This window comes from Heterodontus francisci, chromosome 2 (genome assembly GCF_036365525.1).
Source record: "Heterodontus francisci isolate sHetFra1 chromosome 2, sHetFra1.hap1, whole genome shotgun sequence".
Lineage (NCBI taxonomy): Eukaryota > Metazoa > Chordata > Chondrichthyes > Heterodontiformes > Heterodontidae > Heterodontus > Heterodontus francisci.
The window spans coordinates 98,944,594-98,969,971 of NC_090372.1; the positions used below are offsets into that span (position 1 = coordinate 98,944,594).

The window sequence follows — 25,378 nt, forward strand, 5'->3', positions numbered from 1 at the left end:
TACGGACATTTTCTGCCTGCAGGATTTCCCCAGCAGTGGATATTTCGATGTGACGTTCAAGAATGTGGCGGGATGCATCAAGTTCCTGAAGGCGTTCAAGGAGAAAGGGGACCGGGCGCCACTGTCGATCCGCACAGCGGAGCCGCTCTTCACGATTCCGTCACAACAGGACCGGGTAGTGACGATTCACCTCTACAACCCCCATGTTCCGGTGGTGGATGTACTCACCTTTTTCGCCAGGTACGTCGAGGTGGCCGGCAGCAGCACTGATGTCAAGGACCCCTTTGGGATTTGGACCAGCAAGCGGCAGGTCAAGGTGACCTTGAAGGTCGATGCCAGTGGAGCCATTATCCACCCTCCCTCCAGCTTCACTATCGGGGGAAGTCAAGGCTTCTTGGTCTACGCTGGGCAGCCCAGAGTCTGCCGCACCTGTGGCAAATCTGGTCACATGGCAGCAAACTTCAGCACGGTTGTTTGCAAGAACTGCAAGGAGGAAAGCCATCAGACCAAGGACTGTAAGCAGACTAAGTGTTGCAACTTGTGCATTGTGGCAGGCCATCTCTACAAAACCTGCCCCAAACGCTGCCTCAGTTATGCTCAGGCGGCAAGGTCCAAGGAAAGGCCGGGAGAAGGTTCGACGAAGGCGTCTGGTGCAGGAAAGGAGACGAGCAACCTTCCCCGCAGTGAGGAACTTCTACCTGAGAAGGAGAAGAAAGGGGAGGCAGCTGAAACCAGCGACCCAGCACCTACCCTGCGCCCGGAAACCCCTCCTCCACAGACAGAATCAATGGAGGAGGAGGCAGCAGATAGACAAACAGGTTAGTGGCAAGTGGTACAAAGAAAAACCACAAAGAAAAGACCTCCAAAAGCGGAACAGGCCACCACCCAAACCAGTGGCAAGAGGAGGCTACCTTCTGAGACAGACTACAACAGCTCCTCTTCACTGGTTGAGGAAATGCTGGAACAACAGCCCCTTCAAAAGAGGCGGCAGAACCCCAAGGAGCTGGAAGATAAAGCATCCCAGCCCCCGGGTACTGGAAGCTGTGATGGGCCCGGCGTGCCCCAACCCCAAAGCACCACACCGAGCAACACGGCCAGCGCATCCCAGCTCCGGGACACCAAGAGCAAAGAAACGTCTGGCGCACCTCAGCTCTGGGAAGACGGGAGCAGTGATGTTTTCGAGGAGGAACAGAGGGAAGCAGCAGAGGGCAACCAAATCCTTGCTGCCTACAAGACCCCCCCCCCCGCCCCCGATGTCACCCCAGCGGAACAAACGCTGCATGAAAAACCAGGAGGGGTTTCTGAGCCCAACTAATGTGAAACAGTTTGCGCACACTATGGGTATGCAGGAACATCCCGAAGGACTGGGACTAGCAAGGACAAATGTTCCTTTAAAAATCCTAAACTGCAGCTGACAACCCTGTTAATGAGTTCCTCAATGAGCTCAACAGGCACTTAATTGGAGATGTGTGGGGTTGCCATTCCCTCCCTCCCTCCCAGCATCCCTTTAGAACTGGCATTGCATTCCAGAGGAGGCGGGACCCAGTGCCGAACTCCGAGAATGCGATCTTCAAATCGCACGTGCATCTACTTCTGCTCCCAGCAGCCTTTAAAAATCCAACCCTTGCTCTTGCGTTCACAACTTGATAGCAGTTTCTGTCAGAAGACCTAGGTTTTTATGAATCAAAACTTGCATCTTTTTCACCACCTTATATATAATAGCATGTACATGTGTAGCAAGAACCCTGAATCATGGTAAATTGTTTATGGGAGAACATGAGAGCTATCCATCATATTATCCTTGATGCCTCATTCCCAGAACAACACATATGGGATAAAAACACTTCAATACATTTATTTACAAACAAAATGGCACATTGAGGCAAAAATAGCAAGACACTAAAACAGAACATTATTCAAAACAGCAGAACTGGAAGCAGTTTTCAAGCATCCCTTGAAATTCTTACAGTCTCTGATAGGTACTTTTGGATGGAACCGTCAGGTTTATCCCTTTTGTAGAATTTCAAGATACGACATTGTTCTTGGACGGTATGAATTCTGATTTGCTCAAGCTATTTGCCAGAACTAAAACCTAACAGCCAGCACTGCGGTTTTATGACATGGGACTCCTTACGATCACTATGCTTGAAGTAAGCCAACAAAGTATAAGCCCTCTGTTTTGACCACTAGTTTACCCAGATACTGGCCAGAAAAAGTTACAGTACTGAAGGGATTCAAGGTTTCCTTACAGATATGGCTGGTGATACTGAATCCAAGAAAATATCTTACATAAAAACCTCAAAACATAACACCGACATTAATTTGAATCCGAGAATATATTTTAACTCTAACTTAAAAATAAACACCAGAAATAAAGATTAAAATCTCAGCTCTCATTACATGATTAATCAGATAAATATTTGATATCTCCATAAGAAGAATTGGCCACATAAATTAATGAGCACTAAAAAGTGGATTATGGTCAGACATACCGTTGAAGATATTGATCATTTCCATGTGGTATTTATAATGGGAAACAACAGAAACCAGTTTAAAGTGGTTTTTTAATGTTGTTTTTGTTTTGTAAAGTCACACCTGTAGAAGTATTTTTACTTCCATTGGGATTTTTCTGCATTTCAGAAAATGTAAATGTTAATGAGTTTTTATCTGGCAGTTTTCCAGGTAAACTTTAATAACCATAAACAGCTACCAAATATAAAGGTTTATGGTTTCAGTTTTACACAGCACAGGTCTGACAAGGTTAACTACATTTGCATTCAACTTTTACAGATTGGGCTAGCACAGAGGACAAATGTCACCGTGCATGGATTTGATGTAACTGAGGTAGCACTTGACTTACCTGCCACATATTTGGGACACTGAGGCATTGACTGTTTTGTTCTCCAAAGGGACTGTTCATTCAAATTTTATTTATTTTTATGCAGTTATTTTTAATATAAAGATGTTTAATACATTGAACTTGTTATCATCCTAACTCTGTCCAAAGCTTCTGGCACCCAACCCACTGTGTCTTGATTTATCTCAACTCTTCTCCCAAGGACTGATATTGTGATCCAATGCTCCCACGAGGGAGAATACCTTGGAAAAATCACAGGAGCACACCTCATGATTATCTATCCCCCTAAAATTAATGTATGTCGGGTTCCATCTCTTGCCCTCTCTTGTTCATCATCTACATCCTATGCCTTGGCAAAATCATCCCGTGGGATGGGGTCAACTTCTATATGTACGTTGATGACACACAGCTCAATATCTCTACAACATCCTTGTAGACATTAAGTCATGGATGAGCAAGAACTTTCTCCAACTTAAAATAAGCAGAATCAAGGCCATTCCATTCAAGAACTCTGCATTCTAGTTCCTAATTCCCTCCTCAGACGAACCTAACGGTTCGCACCCTTGGTGTCCTATATGACCTTGAGCTTAGCTATGTTTCAAGCTGCATATCCTATCCATTATCATAACTGTCTATTTCCACCTCTGCAACACTGCCTGTATCTGCTCTTCATCCTCATTACTGCTGAACCCTCATCCACTCCTTTGCTATCTTCAGGCTTGACATCTCCAATGTTTTACTTTCCAGCCCTGAGTTCCATCCAAAGTAAACCACAATTTATCGCAAACTCTGACCCCCACATCCTATGCCACACCAAGGTCTACTCCTCTACAGCAATGGCTCTCCATACTCCAATGCTGAATTCAAAATGCATGCCCGCATTTACAAGTGTCTTTCCTACATCTGCAGCCTTCTCCTTCTCCAAGTTTATTCCTTTAAACCAAAATGCGAGGCATTCCTATCATATTATTTCTATGCCAGTGATATTCTCTGTATCATTATGAGACTCAGCAGAAATCAGTAAAGCTGGATGCATCGGGTATCTTCAGCACTTTGAATAACTCTTCAGTGAACCAGTCCATTCATTCTTGTTAGAAAAGGCTCTCCAGACAAAATAAAAGAGAGATATATATTTGAAATGACAGCTGTTTGCTGTTTGTAATTAAAGACAACAGCTAACTAATGCTATTGACTCGTCAGGTAGGGGGGAACATAATAACATAAGAAATAGAAGCCAAAAGACTTGCAGGTTGATAGGTAAATTGGCCATTATAAATTGTCACTAGTATAGGTAGGTGGTAGGGAAATATAGGGACAGGTGGGGATGTTTGGTAGGAATATGGGATTAGTGTAGGATTAGTATAAATGGGTGGTTGATGTTCGGCACAGACTCGGTGGGCCGAAGGGCCTGTTTCAGTGCTGTATCTCTAATCTAATCTAATCTATACCACATGGCCCATCAAGTCTGCTCTGACATTCAACAGGATCATTGCTGATCTTGGGCTTCAACTGCACTTTCCCGCCTGCTCCTCATATCCCTTGATTCCCTGAGAGACCAAAAAATCTGTCTATCCCAGCCTTAAATGTATTTAACAATGGAGCATCCAAAACCCTCTGGGGAAGAGGGTAGTCTAGCACTGTTTTCTTGGTCCTGTCACTTTCAGCAGCTGCCGAATGCACATGCATGGCATTCAGTCTCCGGATAGAGTAGTTTCTCTGCTGCTGTGGATGCTGGGAAATGAACACAATGTTGTTTCTTTCACAGAATACATTGACACCGCAAGCTGACCCCTGAATGAAGGAAGGTGCGTGCCGACAGCAGGATCTTTCCTACCCCAGCACCAGGGTGAATGCCTGAATCCCAAAGGAAAGAGATGACTTGAAATTTAAGAATACTGCATATAATCCTTCCCTTCATGAGTGGTTAGCACATTTTATATTAATCTGTATGAAATCTGAACAGACCATTTTCCTTCAATAGATCGTCACACCACAATTTGACCAAACGCAAGTAAACAAATTTGTTTAACCATCAAATGACCCTGGCTCAATGTTAGATCACAGGGATTACTATCAAAAAAGTGTGAAAATAGTTTACTGGTGTAATATCTTTCAAATCGAAGCTATTATATCACTATTGTTTGAAATCTGGGAAAAAAGTGGAACTTCCCGCCTGTGGTTACAACCATACGATACAACCATGCGACCATACGAATTAGGAGCAGAAGCAGGCCATTCAGCCCCTCGAGCCTGCTCTGCCATTCAATAAGATCATGGCTGATCTGTTTCTGTCTCAAATTCCACACTCACATCTACTCCGATAATCTTTGGTTTGCCCCGTGCACTTTCTTCTGCGTGCGGGCAACCTTCTGGTTCTCAGGACCTCTCACACAAGACTATGAACAAAGATGCTCAACTACTAGGGACTCTTTGAGGTAAATGCTGTAATATTTGCAAACTGTGGGCAAGTGTGATATGATTGGACATCACGTGATAAGATATAAATGACCAGATGTAATGTGGTCAGATATTATGTGATCAAACCTCCAGGAATGTGTGCAAGAAGAGCTGGCAACTGTTGTAGGAATAGGTTCCAGAAAATATATAATTGAGTGGAATGGGTCCATGTAATTCATGAGAAATGCACCCATGTGTGAGTTGTGTCAGCAACAGAACACTTTATTTTCTGTATGCCACGACTACCTGACGTGACTTGTCATCTATCCAGTTGACATAAAAGTACTATTTGCTTTTTGTTGTCATTTTTTGTGGTATTAATCACTGTGTACCAATGGGGAAATTAGTCTCATTTTATTAATCATTAATTCCCAGACATACCTACATGGCTCAGTATGTCATAGGGCCCATTGTTAACCTCAGGGAGGTAAATGGAACAAAAAGGAGGATAGTTGGAAGAAAATAACCAGAGGAGTCAGAGGGAGGCTTGGATAGACCCAGATGAAAAGAGATACATGAAGAACAGGACTAACATTAGGCAGCTGGGTAAAGAATGTCCTAGTCACCTCATAAGTTCAACTGGAGGGTCTTGGGAAAACAATAGCACTAGAAAATGCTTCCAGCAGTTACATTTCAAGCCCTGCTGTAAACATTATAAGAGTACGTTATAAGCCCATATACTTATCATACCAGTACGAGAGTGTACTACTCTGATTCGGCTGCTTCACACCAGTTGTCAGCATTGCATAACTTAGAGTGACAATTGTTTCCCTATCCTATTCTGCACTCCTCACCACCACACTCTACTGTCTGTCCAGTGCATCAGTTCAACATGATTCCAAAGCCTCAGGGCTGAGGTAATTCAAAGCACAGTTGTGAAAAGTCACCTACAAAGAATGATAATTCATTTTGGTTTAACAATATAACATGTTTTTGAGGTATATTACACTTATAATAAACATGGCTCCATATAATTCAATAGGTTTGAAATCTGCGTCACAATTATTGATCATAAGCTGCTAATCATTCTGGCAAGTGCTGAAGTCACTGAGGCTGTTGGCTTTCTCTGGTTTAGTTTTGAACAGTAGTCGGTTACATAATACTTGATTTACCTGGTGAAAAAATGTTGTTTTCTCCTCAGGATCACTCTGTTTGAATTGGATTTCATCATCACTGTCTGGGGGCTCCTGTTTCACCTGCGCAATGTCTGGCTGAAGCTCTGCTATTGCTCTCTCATAGGTATTGTTGCTGTTGCTCTTGTTGCTACCACAGGGAGGCCTCTCATCCTCTTGTACAGTCTGCTGTTGGCAGAGTTCTTCCTCTGTCTCCTCGGGGTGACTTTCAGGCTGTTGAAGCTGCTCGTGTGGTTTGGAAAGTGTCTGTAACAAATACAGACCCTCATTTAAAATAACTTAAACATCACAATAATCACAATTTATTGCAACATATTTGGTGCAACATAAAATATGGAAAGTCTTCTCCATATTTTCCAGACCCATAAATGGTAAATGTAAATTCTACATGGTGAATTTTATGAATTTCTGCTCCCAGCGCGATGCTTTGCCCACCAGAGCTTGGATCAGGAATTTGTATGGGTGTGGAGATCAATGAGCCCTGTAGGAATTTATGTTCATTAAAATCAGGGACACAAAGCCATAAAAATACCCCTTATATTTAAATTTACATTAGCAATCACTTTTCTCATTAAAAAATAAATGAAAAATTATAACAGATAGGGTAGATTTTCTGAGTCTTGTAGAATCATACAGCACAGAAGGCAACCATTCTTGATTGTGCCGTCTCTTTGAAAGCTTGTCCCACTCCCCAGTTCTTTCTCTATAACTCTGCAAATATTTCCTTTTCATATTTATATTAAACTCCCTTTTGAATGTTACTAATGAATCTCCTTCCACCCCCCTTTCAGCGAGTACATTCCAGGTCATAACAACTCACTGCTTACAATAAATTCTCCTCATCTTGTCTCTGATTCTTTTGCCAATTACCTGAAATCTGTGTCCTCTGGTTATGATGCCTCCTGCAAATGGATACAATTTCTCCTTATTTACTCTATTGTCCCAAGCCCCTAGTAACATTCTGGTAAAATCTCTACCTCGCTTTCCTCCTTTCAGACACTACGTAAAACCTACCTTTTTGACCAAGCTTTTGGTCATCTGACCTAATATCTCCTTATGTGGCTTGGTGTGGTATTTTGTTTTATCATGCTCCTGTGAAGCGCCTTGTGACGTTTTATTAAATTTAAAGACAGTATATAAATAAAAGTTGTTGTTGTAAATCTCATCCACACTCTTTCCGCACCTTTTCAAAATGTGGTGCTCAGAATTGGGCAAAATACCCCCTTGATGAGACCTAACCACTGTTTTACAAAAGCTTAGCAAAACATACCATACCATATGCCTCTACTTATAAAGCCAAGGATCCCATGTGCTTTTTTAGCAGCTTCATCATCTTGTCCTCAAGGCAAGGAGCACAGCATGCCTGCATTCCCAAAATGCATTGCTGGCATGTAAAGCTTTGCTTTCGAAGTGCAACTTCATACAATCTGTCCTATAGTTTCACAAAATAGGAAATGTCCTTTTGGGGAAGTGTCAGCCTTGATTCAGGGGTAGTTCACTGAGTCAGATGGTCATGGGTTCAAACCCCAGTCCAGAGCATTCAGTGTGTAATCTAGGCTGAAACTTCAGTCCTGAGAGTGTCAGCCATGCCACCTTTTGCATGATATGCTAAACTGAAGGCATCTACCCTTTCAGGTGGATGTAAAAACTCCCATGGCACTATCTGAAGAAAAGCAGAGGAGTTTCACTGGTAGCCTGGCCAATATTTATCTCTCAGATAACACCACCTCATTCATGTTTGTAGAACTTGGCTGTGTGCAAATTGGCTGCTGCATTTGCCTATATTACAACAATGCTTACACTTCAAAAGTACTTCTTTGTCTGTGGATGTCTTGTTGATATGGAAGTCATAAAATAAACTAAGATTTCTTTCTTCAATTTATTAAAGGACCAACAGCACCTGAGAAATATACACTATCTTGAATCAATTGTTTTCATCAATTTGACAAAGCAAGATGTCATTTTCATTTATTTAGCAGCCTTACTGTATTTTCAATGTGGTGAAAGGGGCTATCCAAGGAATGCAGTGAAACCCGGCAAAGTTGAAGACAAAAAGATGGTTGTACTAGGGGATTCAATAATCAGAGGAACAGATATAATCATAGATGCAAAGTATGCTGAATCTTTCATGGTCTACTGCCTCCCTGATACCAGGGTAAGAAACATCATGCAGTAGCTAAAAAAATTTATTGCAGGGGGTGGGGGAGGGGGGGGGGGGTTGTCAGCCAGTGGTCATAATTCAAATGGCAATCAATTATAGAGATAAGAGCAGGTTATGTGCCCTGCAGTCAGATATTCAGCAGCTCGCTGACGGATTACATCTCAGAATTACTATCGGTGCCATGTTTAGAACATCATAGGTAGAATAATGTTAAGCAGGATACAATGAAACAGGATGGGGTTAAAGTCTCATCTCTACTGTCAGAACATCCTCAATTGTGTAATGTGGCACTACCATGGTGCTAAGTGGCTAAGTGGGACAAATTAAGAATAGATCTAACAGCCCAAAACTGGGCATCTATATGTACCATGGGCCATCAGCAGCAACAAAACTGTACACCACCTCATCACCTGGCAATCCCTCACTCCTCCATCACAATCAAGCCTGGAGACCAATCCTGGTATAATGAATAATAGAAGGAGCACCTGAGGTTGAGGTAGCTAGTGACGTTAAAACACAGGGTTATCTGCATGTTGAACACTGAAAACAGCAACAAATTGAGACAGAGCTAAGTATTATATTCCAAAAAGCCAAATGGTGAAGGATAGAACTGCAGCCAATCTTTACACACATTTATATTTATTTACAGTGTTACACATAACAAGCACACACCTCCTAGTCCCTCAAAAAGTTTCAGTTTGTATTTATTTATAGGGATTCAAGTGAATCACCATTTAATGCCCACCACCTGGACCACCACCTGTATATAATTAAATACAAATATACAATTAACAGATTCCCTTCTCTCTTTAAATAAAAACTTAAGTTAATGTGCACAACCAAAATTTCAAAACAAATTAAGTCAAAAAGCTCCATATCTTGTACAAAGCATTATATTGCAAGACAAATCTCTTTTAGGACCCCTTAACAATTTCTTCTTATATGCATTTATTTTTTTAAAACAATCAGACAGTAGATGACTTCCATCCACCCATTTAATTTTTGAGATTTCCTTTCTCTCCAGCATTTGTTTCAAGCCAACAAGGTCAATCTGTAACCTTTCCTCGCTCATGCTTTTTGTAAAGTGTACATTATCCTACAATGACTGATTATTTACATAATATTCAATGGGTATATCTCCCTTAAAATATTTGACAAAAACAATCCCATAGCTACTTCCTCCAGAAAGCCAGTGTTTCAGCAGCCAAAGTACTTTTAACAAGCCTTTCGCTCTTTTGGCCAAATATTCATGGGTGAGTAGATCAATCAACATAAAAGCTACATTTCTGCAGGGTGATATTTTTCAGACAGAAGTATTTCTGAAACCACCCAAAGAGGCAGCAGATGCAGAAGGAAAACTATGGAAACTAAAGAAATGCATCTTTGGCCTCAATGATGCTTCCAGGGTATTGTATTTTTTGGTGAGATCTGTTTTGCTGAAAATAGGTTCTGTTCAACTAAAAGTAACTGGAAAACAACTCATCCGAGTACCCAATATGGGCAAATGGCCACTGGACATAATGGCTGGAATTTTACACCACGCCAGCGGGTCGGATGGTGGCGTGGGGGCAGCGTAAAATTGAGCGGCAGGCTCCGGGAGGCCTACCCGCCCCTATTCCGCCTCCGAACAAGTTTATGGAGGTCCGGCAGGGGGGCGGGGGTGAAAAACGGCCCGCCCGCCCGAGGCCAATCAAAACCCTTAAGTGGCCACTTAACGGCCACTTAAGGGCCCTCGCCTGCCTCCACGGGTATTTTACCTGTGGCAAGCAGGTGTGCCGGGGACATGAAATGCTGCCCAGCAATAGCTGCTGGCCTTTGCGGGCCCCGGGTGGGGGGCATGGCAATCAGGCACAGGGTGACCGATTGAGGGCCGCTCCCGCCTCCCAACCCACCCCTGGGATCCAAGATGCCCCCCTCCCCCCAAATGACTACCCAGCCTCACTAGGGGACAACCGATCCCCCTGGTGAGGCAACCCAAACTTACCCACTCTCTCGGGTCCATCGCGTCAGCTGGGCTGCAGTCCCAGCAGGGGCAATCGCTCCGAGTGGCGCTACTAAGACTAAGAGCTGCCGGCCCGCTGATTGGCCGGCAGCTCACTGAGGTGGGACCTCCTCCCTCAAGTGCGTGGAAGTCCCGCTTCAGGCCAATTAAAGCCTGGGGATCTGTAAAATACGGGACAGATCCCCAGGCTGGGCGGACGCAGGTTCGTCATTGACATTTACATCGGAGTCCGGCTCCTGTCCGCCCACTGTAAAATTCCGGCCAATAGCTCTGTCCTGTGTGTCATGATCACAATCCAGTCCATGATCTGCCAAGTTCTGTTCCTCAGGACCTTCCTCACAAAACACACAAGCACTTGAGGTACAACGTGCCTTGTTTACTTCTACCAGTTACTCAGAGTCTGAGATTTTGTATCTAATTCTGAATGATTGTGAGGAATGAACCTTAACAGTTTGATTGCCATGTTTGATAAGTACTGTCTCACAGCCACACCAGGGTGTTTCCCTTCCCTATGACACTCCCTTTTATAATGCACCAAATCTCTTGAATTGAGTTCTGTCTCAGATGGTCAAAAATGATCCTCAATGCACTCTGAAGCTTCTTCGAGACCTCAGCCTTGATGAAATCCTGTCTCTATGCATGCAAAGTATTCAAATGTGCAGAAAAAAATGTAACTACTTGTAGTAGCTCCAACAGCCGGAAGACTATTGCACAGAACAAAAGGCGATTTGGGATTTTTCTCATAGATCATTTGATAGGAACTATAACCTCCAACAATCTGGAGCGAATTCTTTGCATGAAACACCCGTGTCAGGGTGGGTGTCAAATTGCAGTCTGGTTGATCAGCTAAAGTTTTATGCAGCATTTCATCGATCAGTGCACGATTCTTTTCACAAAGTCTAATGTTGAAAGGACTTTCAGCGCCAGTATTCATGACAGTGATAGTCATGTTTTCATACATGTCTTTGAACTCATCATTGACAAATGCCCATCCATGATCAGTGAAAAACTCTGCTCATGCCCCAAGTCCAGTCCCTCCATTTCTCCATGATTTTGTCTACAATTGCCCTTTTGTCCTTTCTATGTATTATTGTAGAAAGACCAAATCTGGCTGCCAGGTCTACAAAATGTAGAATTAAATGTTTTGGTCTTTGTCTCATACCTTTAGATCCATTGCAACTACCTCATTAAAGTATCATGCCAAAGTAAGGCTTACAACAGGATGTGGCAGTGTCCTCCAATACATTTTCCAGATTTCACACTTCCCACTAATCTCTTCTATTAACCTCTTAGACTTTTCATCAACCACATCTGCATCTTTAGCAGGAATTTTAATCTCACAGAAACATAGAACTATTACCATGCAGAAGGAGGCCATTCGGCCCATCGTGTCTGCACCAGCTCTCCTAATGAGCATTTCACCCAGTGCCACTCCCTCACCTTCTCCCCATAACCTTGCACATTCTTCCTTTTCATATTACAGTCCAATTCCCTTTTGAATGCTTCAATTGAACCTGCCTCCACCACACTCTCAGGCAGTGCATTCCAGACCTTAACCACTCTTTTCTCCAAGGAAAATAATCCCAACTTCTCCAATCTATCTTCATAGCTGAAGTTCCTCATCCCTTGAATCATTCTCGTGAATCTTTTCTGCACCCTCTCTAATGCCATCACATCCTTCCTAAAGCGTGGCGCCCAGAACTGGATGTAAGACTCCAGCTGAGGCCAAACTAGTGTCTTAAACAAGTTCAACATAACTTCCTTGCTCTTGTACACTATACCCATATTAATAAAGCCTAGGATACTGTATGCTTTATTAACTGTGCCCTCAGCCTGTCCTGCCACCTTCAATGACTTATGCACATTTCCACCCAGATCCCTCTGCTCCGCACCTCCTTTATAATTGTACCCTTTATTCTACATTGTATCTCCATGTTCTTCCAACCAAAATGTATCACTTCACATTTCTCTGCATTGAACTTCATCCGCCATCTGTCTGCCCATCACACCAACTTGTCTATGTCCTATAGAAGTTCTACACTATCCTCCTCACAGTTAACAATGCTTCCAAATTTCATATGATCTGCAAACTTTGAAATTATTCCCTGTACACCAAGGTGTAGGCCATTAATACATATCAGGAAAAGCAAGGGTCCCAACACTGACCCCTGGGGAACTCCACTAAAAACCTTCCTCTAGCCCGAAAAACATCCATTAACCACTACTCTTTGTTTCCTATCACTTAGCCAATTCTGTATCCATGTTGCTACTGTCCCATTTATTCCATTATTTATAACTTTGCTCACAAGTCTGTTGTGCGACATTGAATCAAATGCCTTTCGAAGTCCATGTACACCATATCAACTGCATTGAACTGAACAACCCTCTCTGTTACCTCTTCAAAAAAACTCCAGAAATTTAGTTAAACATTATTTTCCCTTAAGAAATCCATGCTGGCTTTCTTTAATTAACCCACATTTGTCCATGTGACTATTAATTCTGTCCTGAATTTTTAGAATTTTCCCCACCACCAAAGTTAAATTGACTGGCCTGTAGTTACTGGGCTTATATTTACATCCTTTTTTGAACAAGGGTGTAACATTTGCAATTCCCCAGTCCTCTGGCACCACCCCTGAGTCTAAGGAAGACTGAAATATTATGGCCAGTGCCTCCACAATTTCCATTCTAAATTCCCTCAGTATTCTTGGATACATCTCATCAGTTCTCGTGCCTCATCCACTTTAAGTACAGACAGCCTATCTAATACCTCTTCCTTATCAATTTTATCTTATAGTAAACCCTTCTAGTGTCTGAATTACCTCCTCTTTCACCATTGCCTGGGTTGCTTCTTCTTCCTTTGTAAAGACAGATGCAAATTATTCATTTAATACTTTAGCTGTGCCCTTTGCCTCCATACGCAAATCCTCTTTTAGTCCCTAATCGGCTGCAGTCCTCCTTTTACCATCCTTTTACTATTTATATGTCTACAGAAAACTTTGGAATTCCCTTTTATTTTAACTGCCAGTCTCTTTTCATACTCTCTCTTTGCTTCTATTATTTGCTTTTTCACTTCCCCTCTGGATCTTTTATATTCAGCCTGGTTCTGAGCAGTATTTTCTACCTGGCATCTGTCATAAGCACACTTTTTCTTCTTTATCTTAATTTCTATCTCTTTTGTCATCCAGGGAGCTCTGGATTTGTTTACCCTACTGTTCCCCTTTGAGGGAGCACACCTTGACTGTGCCCAAGCTATCTCTTCTTTGAAGGTAGTCCATTGTTTAGTTACCATTTATCCTGCCAACTTTTGACTTCAATTTATTCATCTCAGATCTATTCTTACCCCATTGAAGTTAGCTTTCCCCCAGTTAATTATTCTTACTCCATTCTTTTCCATAGTCAGCATAAATCTTATGATACAATGATCACTTCCCCTAAATGTTCTCCTACTGACGCTTGATCCACTTGGCCCACCTCATTCCCCAGAACCATGTATAGCAGTGCTTCCTTTCTCATTGGACTAGAAACATACTGTTGCAACAAATTTTCCTGGACACACTCGAGGAACTCTTGCCCCTCTCTTCCCTTTACACTACTACTATCCCAGTCTGTGTTTGGATCATTAAAGTCCCCCATTACAACGACCCTATAATGTTTGCACCAATCTATAATTTCCTTGCAAATTTGTTCCTCTACATTCTTCCCATTGGTTGGTGACCTATAGACAATACCCAGCCATGTAACTGCACCTTTTTTGTTCTTTAGCTCTAGCCAAATAGATATTTTCCTTGACCCCTCTGGAACATCCTTTTTCTCCAGCAGTTCAATGCTGGAACCTGTCATAGCCGCTAAGCGCATTGCACTGTTGAACTACAAGAAAGCCCCCAGCGATTTAACATCCGCAGCACTTAAAGCAGCCAGAAGCACTGCACAAAGAACAGCCAGGCGCTGCGCAAACGACTACTGGCAACACCTATGCAGTCATATTCAGCTGGCCTCAGACACCGGAAACATCAGAGGAATGTATGATGGCATGAAGACCGCTCTTGGGCCAATCATCAAGAAGATCGCCCGCCTCAAATCTAAATCAGGGGACATAATCACTGACCAACACAAACAAATGGACCGCTGAGTTGAGCACTACCTAGAACTGTACTCCAGGGAGAATGCTGTCACTGAGACTGCCCTCAATGCAGCCCAGCCTCTACCAGTCATGGATGAGCTGGACATACAGCCAACCAAATCGGAACTCAGTGATGCCACTGATTCTCCAGCCAGTGGAAAAGCCTCTGGGAAGGACAGCATTACCCCTGAAATAATCAAGAGTGCCAAGCCTGCTATACTCTCAGCACTACATGAACTGCTATGCCTGTGCTGGGACAAGGGAGCAGTACCACAGGACATGCGCGATGCCAATATCATCACCCTCTATAAAAACAAAGGTGACCGCGGTGACTGCAACAACTACCGTGGAATCTCCCTGCTCAGCATAGTGGGGAAAGTCTTTGCTCGAGTCGCTCTGAACAGGCTCCAGAAGCTGGCCGAGCGCGTCTACCCTGAGGCACAGTGTGGCTTTCGTGCAGAGAGATCGACCGTTGACATGCTGTTCTCCCTTCGTCAGATACAGGAGAAATGCCGTGAACAACAGATGCCCCTCTACATTGCTTTCATTGATCTCACCAAAGCCTTTGACCTCGTCAGCAGACGTGGTCTCTTCAGACTACGAGAAAAGATTGGATGCCCACCAAAGCTACTAAGTATCATCACCTCATTTCATGACAATATGAAAGGCACAATTCAACATGGTGGCTCCTCATCAGAGCCCTTTCCTATCCTGAGTGGCGTGAAACAGGGCTGTGTTCTCGCACCTACACTGTTTGGGATTTTCTTCTCCCTGCTGCTTTCACATGCGTTCAAGTCCTCTGAAGAAGGAATTTTCCTCCACACAAGATCAGGGGGCAGGTTGTTCAACCTTGCCCGTCTAAGAGCGAAGTCCAAAGTACAGAAAGTCCTCATCAGGGAACTCCTCTTTGCTGACAATGCTGCTTTAACATCTCACACTGAAGACTGCCTGCAGAGTCTCATCGACAGGTTTGCGGTTGCCTGCAATGAATTTGGCCTAACCATCAGCCTCAAGAAAACGAACATCATGGGGCAGGACGTCAGAAATGCTCCATCCATCAATATTGGCGACCACGCTCTGGAGGTGGTTCAAGAGTTCACCTACCTAGGCTCAACTATCACCAGTAACCTGTCTCTAGATGCAGAAATCAACAAGCACATGGGAAAGGCTTCCACTGCCATGTCCAGACTGGCCAAGAGAGTGTGGGAAAATGGCGCACTGACACGGAACACAAAAGTCCGAGTGTATCAGGCCTGTGTCCTCAGTACCTTGCTCTACGGCAGCGAGGCCTGGACAACGTATGTCAGCCAAGGGCGACGTCTCAATTCATTCCATCTTCGCTGCCTCCGGAGAATACTTGGCATCAGGTGGCAGGACCGTATCTCCAACACAGAAGTCCTCGAAGCGGACAACATCCCCAGCTTGTACACACTACTGAGTCAGCGGCGCTTGAGATGGCTTGGCCATGTGAGCCGCATGGAAGATGGCAGGATCCCCAAGGACACATTGTACAGCGAGCTTGTCACTGGTATCAGACCCACCGGCCGTCCATGTCTCCACTTTAAAGACGTCTGCAAACGCGACATGAAATCCTGTGACATTGATCACAAGTCGTGGGAGTCAGTTGCCAGCGTTCGCCAGAGCTGGCGGGCAGCCATAAAGACGGGGCTAAAATGTGGCGAGTCGAAGAGACTTAGTAGTTGGCAGGAAAAAAGACAGAGGCACAAGGGGAGAGCCAACTGTGCAACAGCCCCGACAAACAAATTTCTCTGCAGCACCTGTGGAAGAGCCTGTCACTCTAGAATTGGCCTTTATAGCCACTCCAGGCGCTGCTTCACACACCACTGACCACCTCCAGGCGCGTATCCATTGTCTCTCGAGATAAGGAGGCCAAAGAAGTAATCTATAATTTCCTTGAAGATTTGTTCCTCTACATTCTTCTCATTGGTTGGTGACCTATAGACAATACCCAGCCATGTAACTGCACCTTTTTTGTTCTTTAGCTCTAGCCAAATAGATATTTTCCTTGACCCCTCTGGAACATCCTTTTTCTCCAGCAGTGCAATGCTGTCCTCAATATTGCCATCCCTTCCCATTTTTTTCCTTTCCTATTGTTACGGCCAGGTGGGAAAGGGGTCTAGGAGTTCCCTCTCAGCCTTTTCCTGGTTTGACCGTAACAGGGTTTAATTTTTAAAACATTATGTTTTTAGCTTCCCATCAGTGACTGCTCTTCAATTGTAATGACAAAGAAATCAACCAGACAAGTTTTCTTAGACCTAAACAAGAAAGGTGTAAGTTTATTAACCTTAAAACTCTAATTCGATTAAAACTACGAAAAAATTAATGATATGACCTCACTAGCATGCATAAGCGATGAACACACATGCAGATAGAGACAGAAAAGGGGATAGAATCAAGAGGAAAGGTTTGAAGCAATAACTGGAGTTCATTTACTGTCTTTTGAGTTTTCTGTAAAGACTTTGGTTGCAGTTGAATCTTGCTGTCTCATTGGGGCCAGGTACACACTTTCAAACTTGTTTTGACGGTTCTCTGTCTTCTTGAAATCCAGTTGCAGTTTCTTCTTTTCTTGAGAGAGACAGGTCGGCCTTTTTTCTCGTCAGTCTTCAAATTGCTGTCAAACTGTTCTGTAAACACAATTCCAAACCAAACCTGGGCAAGCAGGCCAGTCATAGAGTCACAGAGAGATACAGCACTGAAACACGCCCTTCAGCCCACCGAGTCTGTGCTGACCAACAACCACCCATTTATACTAATCCTACATTAATCCCATATTCCCTACCACATCCCCATCACCTACCTACACTGTGGTCAATTTACAATGGCCAATTTACCTATCAACCTGCAAGTCTTTGGCTGTGGGAGGAAACTGGAGCACCCGGAGGAAACCCACGCAGTCACAGGGAAAACTTGCAAACTCCACACAGGCAGTACCCCAGAACCGAACCCGGGCCGCTGGAGCTGTGAGGCTGCGGTGCTAACCACTGCGCCACTGTGCCGCCCAGGTCATGTGACTAGCTCTTTTTTTCAGGACAACCTGCCCGGCAGGTTTTGTGGATTCTTTCAATCTCAGTAGACAGTAGTCGGGGGCTGGAATGCTGGCTTTCACACAGTCAATGTCTTGTGATCAAAATCCAATTGGTTAATTGAATCAGGGAGCAGTTCCATTATCTTCTCCTGGCAATTGTCTCTTAGAATCCAAATGTTTCCAGCCAATGTCCTGTTAGAATGCAGATGCAGCCATGTTTTCAGTCCAGTAAGAGTTTAAAATTAATGTTCCATGGGACAAAATTAATATGCCTCATTCTTGGCAGGTGTGGTTTTCATCACACCTCCACATCCAGTGGAATGAAATGCAATTTTAGAAGAGCACTTCATTAAAAGAGAATAGAGAGAAGAGTAAGTACAGGAAAACACACAACCATTTCTCCTATTCATTCTCATTCATTCAGAAATCCTAAAAATTGTTACTGCCTGTCTTTCCTCTGTAGCAGTGCTGCTTTAAACTGCCCCTTTTCCATTGAGGTGGGTCTAGCTATGTGTTGCCCCAAAGGGGTTTGAAGTTTCTTCACTATCAGTCTGCAATAGCTTGGGAATGGGCATCCCAGGAAACATGTGATTTTTGGGGAGGATTGCAGTTTGCACATTTCCTTGACTTTTCTTCAGATCAGCCATGATCATATTGAATGGCGGAGCAGGCCCGAGGGGCTGAATTGCCTACTCCTGCTCCTAGTTCTTATGTTCTTATGACTGACTAGGGTGCCTTTGTTCCTGTTGAGGTCTGCAGGGGGAGGGTTAGATTTAATTAGCCCTAGGTTGGAGTTCAGCTCATGAGAGTCAGCGATAGGTGGATCCATTCTGAACTCTCTTTCAGTGCTTTGATGAGTCATTCAAGGGATTTTCACCTTAGGGGATGGTTGGTTCCCTTTTCTCCTGACTGTGGGGGTAGATTCTTTGCTAATCTTCCCTTTGTCCTCTGGGGCACTCCTGCTTGCAGGTATTGGCTCAGATTTGACTGCACTCCCCTGCGGCACTTCTACTAGGTGAAGCATCACCCTCACAGTTTCTCTGTCCTCTTGAGGATTTTCTTTGTCTCTGCACATTTCTGTAAATGCTGATAGCAATTCTAGCGGGGTGCTTCGGGTGTCTGCATTTACATAGGAGGATGTAGGGTCTAATTTTTCAAACATTTCGGGGTTGGCTGACCGGACAGTAGGGGTTTCCATTTGGGATTTCTCTTGGATCTCCTTTAACCTGTCCTCTTTGTCCCTTTCTCCCCTTTCCTCTCTAACCTTATGCCAGCCTTGTGCCTGCCTGTCCCCTTTTGTTCCCGGCAGTTCACCAGCCCTCTGTTGGAGGGTCCTCCAAACACCAATACAGGAGTTAGGGGTGCAGATTTTACTGTAGGTTGGGGTTTCCCCTCAAGGTGGCACATGTGGCAACTCCTAAAGTACTCCACCACATCTTTGTGGAGTTTTGGCCAGTCAAACTGCTGTCTTATACCTACATGTACAACCACTGTAATCTCATGGGCCATTCTTAATATTTCTCTCCAGTACCTCTGTGGCACCACTGTCCACTCCTTGCTCTCAGGTCTCTGAGGAGAACTCTACTTCCTCATTCTTTAAATAGTAGCAGTCAGTAACAGACTGGGCAGCCTGTGTTAACCCTCACAATACTGGGTCGGCTCGCTGAGCCTTGGCCAGGGAAGATTCATTTAATTCATTCCCTGGGTCTTCTAACATTCCAAAGAAAGTTTCAGACAGACAGACCTCATGGTCATCTGGGAGAGCTGGTTTGATCATTCCCCGATTCACTACACATTCAGGGAAACTGCAGAGGACCGTCTCCTGCCACTGCCCTGTCTCTCTGACCTCCTGCAGTCTCTCACTACTGGGGAAGTTACCACCTTCATGCACTCCAGATCATTACCCAGGAGCAGGTCAACCCCATTCACAGGCAAACTAGGGACAATCCCTATGGTTACCGGTACTAAAACTAGGTTGCACTCCAAGTGCATCCGACATAAAGGTACAGGCATACACTGCCCGCCAATATCATTCATCACCATTCTGGTGTTTACTGCACTCTCTGGGGGTAAGGTCAGGCCTTTTCTCAGTAAAAGGAATCTAGTAGCCCCTAGGTCCTTGAGGATTACTATGGGCTTGCTTGTCCCACTCGAGGGGTATGGTGTTACTCTCCCTTCTGACACAAGATCCTGATAATCTTCAGGAATCCTGTTAAATGTTCCTGCACTCACAGCAGTGTGCTTCCTGGGTCTTACTATTGCTGCAGTTAAAGCCACAGCTTGTTCAGCTGTGCTTTCCATCAGAGTCCTTACTCCTTTACTGAGTGGGTGTGCCCTGATTAACCCTACAGGTTTTCCCTGTAGTTTGCAGCAGTCAGGTCTTAGATGACCTGCTTTATTACAATCGAAGCACACAGGTCTCCGGGTCTCACTCCTACTTACAGTGCTATCCTTTTTGGCTTGAAGGAGGGCCCCTGTTTCTCCTGCTTTTCTCTCTCTCCCAGGACTGCTTGGGCTTCTATCACCTTCCCATTCTTTGTCCTTTTCAGATCTGTGGGGGTGACTAGGAAAGGTTTTCCCCTGGATAACTTATAGATAACAGCCAACTCATCAGCCAGAACTGCAGCTTGCCTGGCTCTATGAGCTTTTTGTTCCTCTACATGTGTCTTTATGGAGAGTGGGAGAGGGTTTTTAAATTCCTCTAACAAGATTACCTCTCTGAGATTTTCATAGCCGGGCTGCACTTTAAGAGCCCTCAACCACTGGTCAAAAGCCAGCTTCTTACTTCTCTCAAACTCCAAGTAAGTTTGATCAGCTTGCTTCTTGAGGGTTCTAAACTTTTGGTGATAGGCTTATGGTACGAGCTCATATGCCCTGAGGCTAGCATGTTTTGTCAGTTCATAATTGGATGAACTCTCATCTGGCAACAGGGAATAAACCTCATGGGCTTTTCCTGTTAACTTGCTTTGTAACGAAAAGTCTAAGTCTTAGCTGGCCACTTTAACTGCCGTGCACATTTTTCAAAAGATACAAAAAATGCTTCCACATCTCCCTCAGTGAATTTTGGGATCAGTTGAGTAAATTTTAACAATTCAGTACCCAGCCTTGAATTACGATCCTCCATATTAGCCATGCTTTTACTGGGGTTACTCTCTCACCCTCTACTTAACTCAAGCTGCCTCAGCTCTCTCTCCTCGCATTCCTTCTGGAAGGTTCTTTCTCCTTGTCTCTCTTTTTCTTTCTCCTGTCTCTCTCTTTCTCTTTCCTCATGTTCCTTCTGGAAGGTTCTTTTTTCTCTCTCCTCTCTTTCTTTCTCTCTCTCCTGTCTTTCTTTCTCTGTCTCCTCTCTGTCTTTTTCTTTTGCCTGTCTCTCTCTTTCTTTAAATTCAAGTTTCCTCTGTTCCAATTGTAATTTTGCTCGCAATACCCTGTGGGAGTCTATTTCTAACCATGTTTCTGCTTTTTCAGATTTGAGGGAAAAATGAATGGCCATTTAGACTTTCTAGCCTTGGCACGGACAGTGTTCCCACACTGCTGAGCCATTTTTCTCAACTCTTCCATAGACAGTGCTTTTAACTTATCCCAAGTTACTTCACCTTGGCTTGGGGAGCTACTGGCTTCAGTTGTATACATATTAGTATTCTAGCACACACAAGCACAAGAAAACCTGTATTGAATTCTTTTCTCTTTTTGATTGGAATCAACTTGACTTCCCATTTCCAATTTTCTCGTTTGTGGGTCAAATCCCGGATGAGCCCCCAAATTTCTGTTACGACCAGGTGAGAAAGGGGTCTGGGGGTTCCCTCTCAGCCTTTTCCTGGTTTGACCGTAACAGGGTTTAATTTTTAAAACACCATGTTTTTAGCTTCCCATCAGTGAATCCTTGTTCACTGCTCTCCAATTGTAATGGCAAAGAAATCAACCAGACAGGCTTTCTTAGACTTAAACAAGAAAGGTATAAGTTTATTAACCTTAAAGCTCTAATTCAGTTAAAACTATTAAATAATATGCGACGCGACCAGGCTAGCATGCATACGCGATGAACACACACGCAGATAGAGACAGGGAAGAAGAAAGAATCAAGGGGAAAGGTTTGAAGCAATAGCTGGAGTTAATTTACTGTCTTTTGAGTTCAATGTAAAGTCTTTGGTTGCAATTAAATCTTGCCTTCTCATTGGGCCCAGTACACAATTTCAAACTTGTTTTGATGGTTCTCTGTCTTCTTGAAATCCAGTTGCAGTTTCTTCTTTTCGTGAGAGAGAGGGAGACCATTCTTCTCTCCTATCTTCAAATTGCAGTCTGACCCAAACTGTTCTGTGAATACAATTCAAACCAAACCTGGGCCAGCAGCCCAGTCATGTGACTAGTTCTTTTTTTTGGGACAACCTGCCTGGCGAGTTTTGTGGATTCTTCCAATCTTAGTAGACATCCTCAGTCGGCTTTCACACAGTCAATGTCTTGTGATCAAAATCCATTTGGTTAATTGTATCAGGGAGTAGTCTCATTGTCTTCTCTGGGCAACTGTCTCTTAGAATCCAAATGTTTCCAGCCATTGTCCTTTTAGAATGCAGGTGCAGCCATGTTTTCAGTCCAGTAAGAGTTTAAAATTAATGTTCCATAGGACAAAATTAATATGCTTCATTCTTGGAAGGTGTGGTTTTCATCATACTATCTTTCTTGAACACCTTGTATCCAGGAATATTTAACACCCAGTCCTGCCCTTCTTTGAGCCAGGTCTGTGTTATAACCTTTGACAAGTCGGGTAAATAAATTGCCTATTAAGACAATTAGCTTTTTGTCTCAATAAGAGAAAAATACTGCAGATGCTGGAAATCTGAATAAAAACAGGAAGTGCTGGAAATACTCAGCAGGTCTGGCTGCATCTGTGGAGAGAGAAACAGAGTTAACATTTCAGGTCTGTGACCTTTTATCAGAACTTTTTTGTATCTCTGATTCTTATCACCTAGTCTAATACTCTGAAACATCAGGGGATACAATAATGTCCTGACTGGGTAAACTGCAGACACTCTGACTTTTCAAAAATAATTGCCTTATCTTGCTCCATGTCAAGTTTCATTTGTACCTTTTTCATAGAAGGTTTACTCAACAGCATCGGTATCTCACTGGAGACTACATCAGTACTTATGAACTGGCTTACTCCAGCTATTTTACATGGAATTACAACTCTCAATGTGTTGTCATCCCCAAACATAAAGCAAGTAGTACTTTTATATTCCTTAGCCTTGTATTGATCTCCACTACTTAGGGAATCAAGATAACATTTTAACCAATCTGTTCCACATACTGTTAAAGTGCAAGCACTATCCATCGTTGCATAGTTAAATGAGTCCATGACCAACAATTTCATCACAGGACTAAAAGTCCTCGTGACCAGCATAAATTTTTCAGATTCATCATTATCTTCATTCTCTTCCTCAGAATTCTCTGTGTCATTTGTCATTTCAAGGACGCTGTCTCTCCGCTTTGGGCAGTTCATCGCATAATGGTACTTCAAGTCACACCTGAGGCACCTAAACGATGTTCCTCGGGCATTCCTGAGATTCATTTGTCTATTATTACTGTCTTCTGCTGTAATAGCTAGATCTGCTAAAGGTTCTTTTATCCTCATTCTGCCTGTCTTTAATCTTTTCATCATATTGGTGCCTGCATCCAGTATATGGACTATTTTGAAATCTGGCAAACATTGAGCCCTCTATTCTTTGTGTCACCATGGACTGTCACATATGTTTCACAAAGATTGAAGGAAATGGTCCCCAGGAGTTTTTCAAGGCAGCAGACATCTGATCCAATAAGTTCCCCCTCTCCTAGAACTAAACACCTGTTAGAACCAGTAGCCTGTCCATATGAGACACCATAGCACAATCCAGCAACTTAAACACCGGTACTGAGCCAGGGATCCCCAAATTGAATTTTGCAAATATTTTACACATTCTGTTAAAATCCATGATATATTTTTCCATGGAATGCCCATCTGTTTTCTGAAATCTATTAAAGTCTGACCATGCCTCATAGGCACTTAACAGATCATCTTTCTTGCATATTTCATTCAAGAACTCTAATGGGCATCCAGCTCACAAAATACTTTACTTTTGACTGAACTTCTTGTAGGAGGTGACAATGCTCTTCAGTAGGGACATAACCCATTACCATACATCCACTTCATTCTTCCACTGGTCACGTGGTTCAGACTCCGAGAACATCGGAGAGTAACATACCCCAACAATTTACACTTATTTTCTGCCATTTTCAACAATCCCTACTGAGATTTTAGTTTTATATCTGAATGTTATTTTTAGCTTCCAACCTTCACCTTTAGGTAACCATCCTCCACTACCATGTTATACTCCAGAAAACCAGTTGGTAAAGGATGGAACTGGAGCCAATCTTTACATACCTTTATATTCATTTACAGAATTATGCATTTCAAACTCCTCCTTACCCAACAAACACAGTTCCACTTTCTGTCTATTTATAGGAATTCAAGGTGATGCAAATTACCTGTATACAATTAAACCCAACTAATATACAATTAACATTAAGCAGTCTCATGAACAGCAGAGTAGAACAAAACTTTGCAGTCCTACCAGATCCAGTTGAGCATGGTGGAGGGGAACCAGACAACTGAGCAAGGAGAAGGCTGCAAGAAAGTCCCCGATCATGGCAAATCATACCACGTGTGCAAAGAACAAGACTGAAGAGTTTTCAAGCATCTATAGTCAAAAGTCACATGTGGCATTCTCCAAAGATCATTAATGCAGTGTCCAACAAATTTAGTTCATTCCACATGGCATTTGGAAGAGGCTGAGTGCACTGTGGCCCCAAAATTATCCTGGCTCTAGTACTGAAGACCTGCACACTAGAGCTAGCTGCTACTCTAGCTTAAACTGTTCGAGCACTGTTATGATACTGTCATCTACTCAGCATTGTGGGAGATTCCTAGATGTGGCCTCAAAACAAAACAGGATACAAGTCTTCTTATTTGTTCAAGTTGGGTGGGAAATGGAGAACAGTGAAGGAGGGAAAATTAAAAATGGAAAATTAAAGCTAAACATATCGTCAAACATTGGGTCATTGTAAATAAAGGCCATTCAGCCAATCTAGCTTGCCCCATCAATTATTTCTCAAATCAGAGCCCCTACCAAACACTGGAGGAAAATGTTTTCCCTTCCTCTGCTTATAAAGTGAGGGATAATGATGCTGAAGAGAAGACTTTTTAGTGATATTTTTCTGTAGAAGTAGCAATAAACACTGTCAGGTTAGGTATAATAGTGGATAGGTCTAAGTGTAGAATTTTGGGAATATGCAAGGCGGAAATGCATATTAGAAATTCAGGCAGATAGATTAGTGATTTCCATCTATTGATTTTAATGTACCAGCAGTTTAATACTATGGCATTGAGATCTTTCTATACAAAACCATTGATACCATTCAGCTTCAACCATGGAAAAGCAAGCCCCCCCTGCATGAAGATATTGTGTTCAATTCCTCACAACAGATGCCATTAATATTGTGGAGTCAGATTGCTCAACTAGTGCTAATTAGATTAATGTTATTGCCTGATAAACCTGGGAATGATTTGAG

The 25,378-nt window shown here is 43.2% G+C and overlaps 1 protein-coding gene across 20 annotated transcripts in view; it reads right to left on the minus strand.

Annotated features, from left to right (window-relative positions):
- The window catches only part of LOC137345926 (histone deacetylase 9-like), a 1,063,883-nt gene that overhangs the window by 290,036 nt on the left and 748,469 nt on the right, over positions 1-25,378 (minus strand). For all 20 annotated transcript variants that reach the window (XR_010968622.1, XR_010968626.1, XM_068009206.1 and 17 more), the window contains one exon: positions 6,427-6,693. Coding sequence is in view for 18 of the 20 variants with exons in the window: in XM_068009206.1 (XP_067865307.1) it covers positions 6,427-6,693 (267 nt within the window). In the remaining 2 variants the exon portion in view is untranslated. The remainder of the gene's footprint in view (positions 1-6,426; positions 6,694-25,378) is intronic.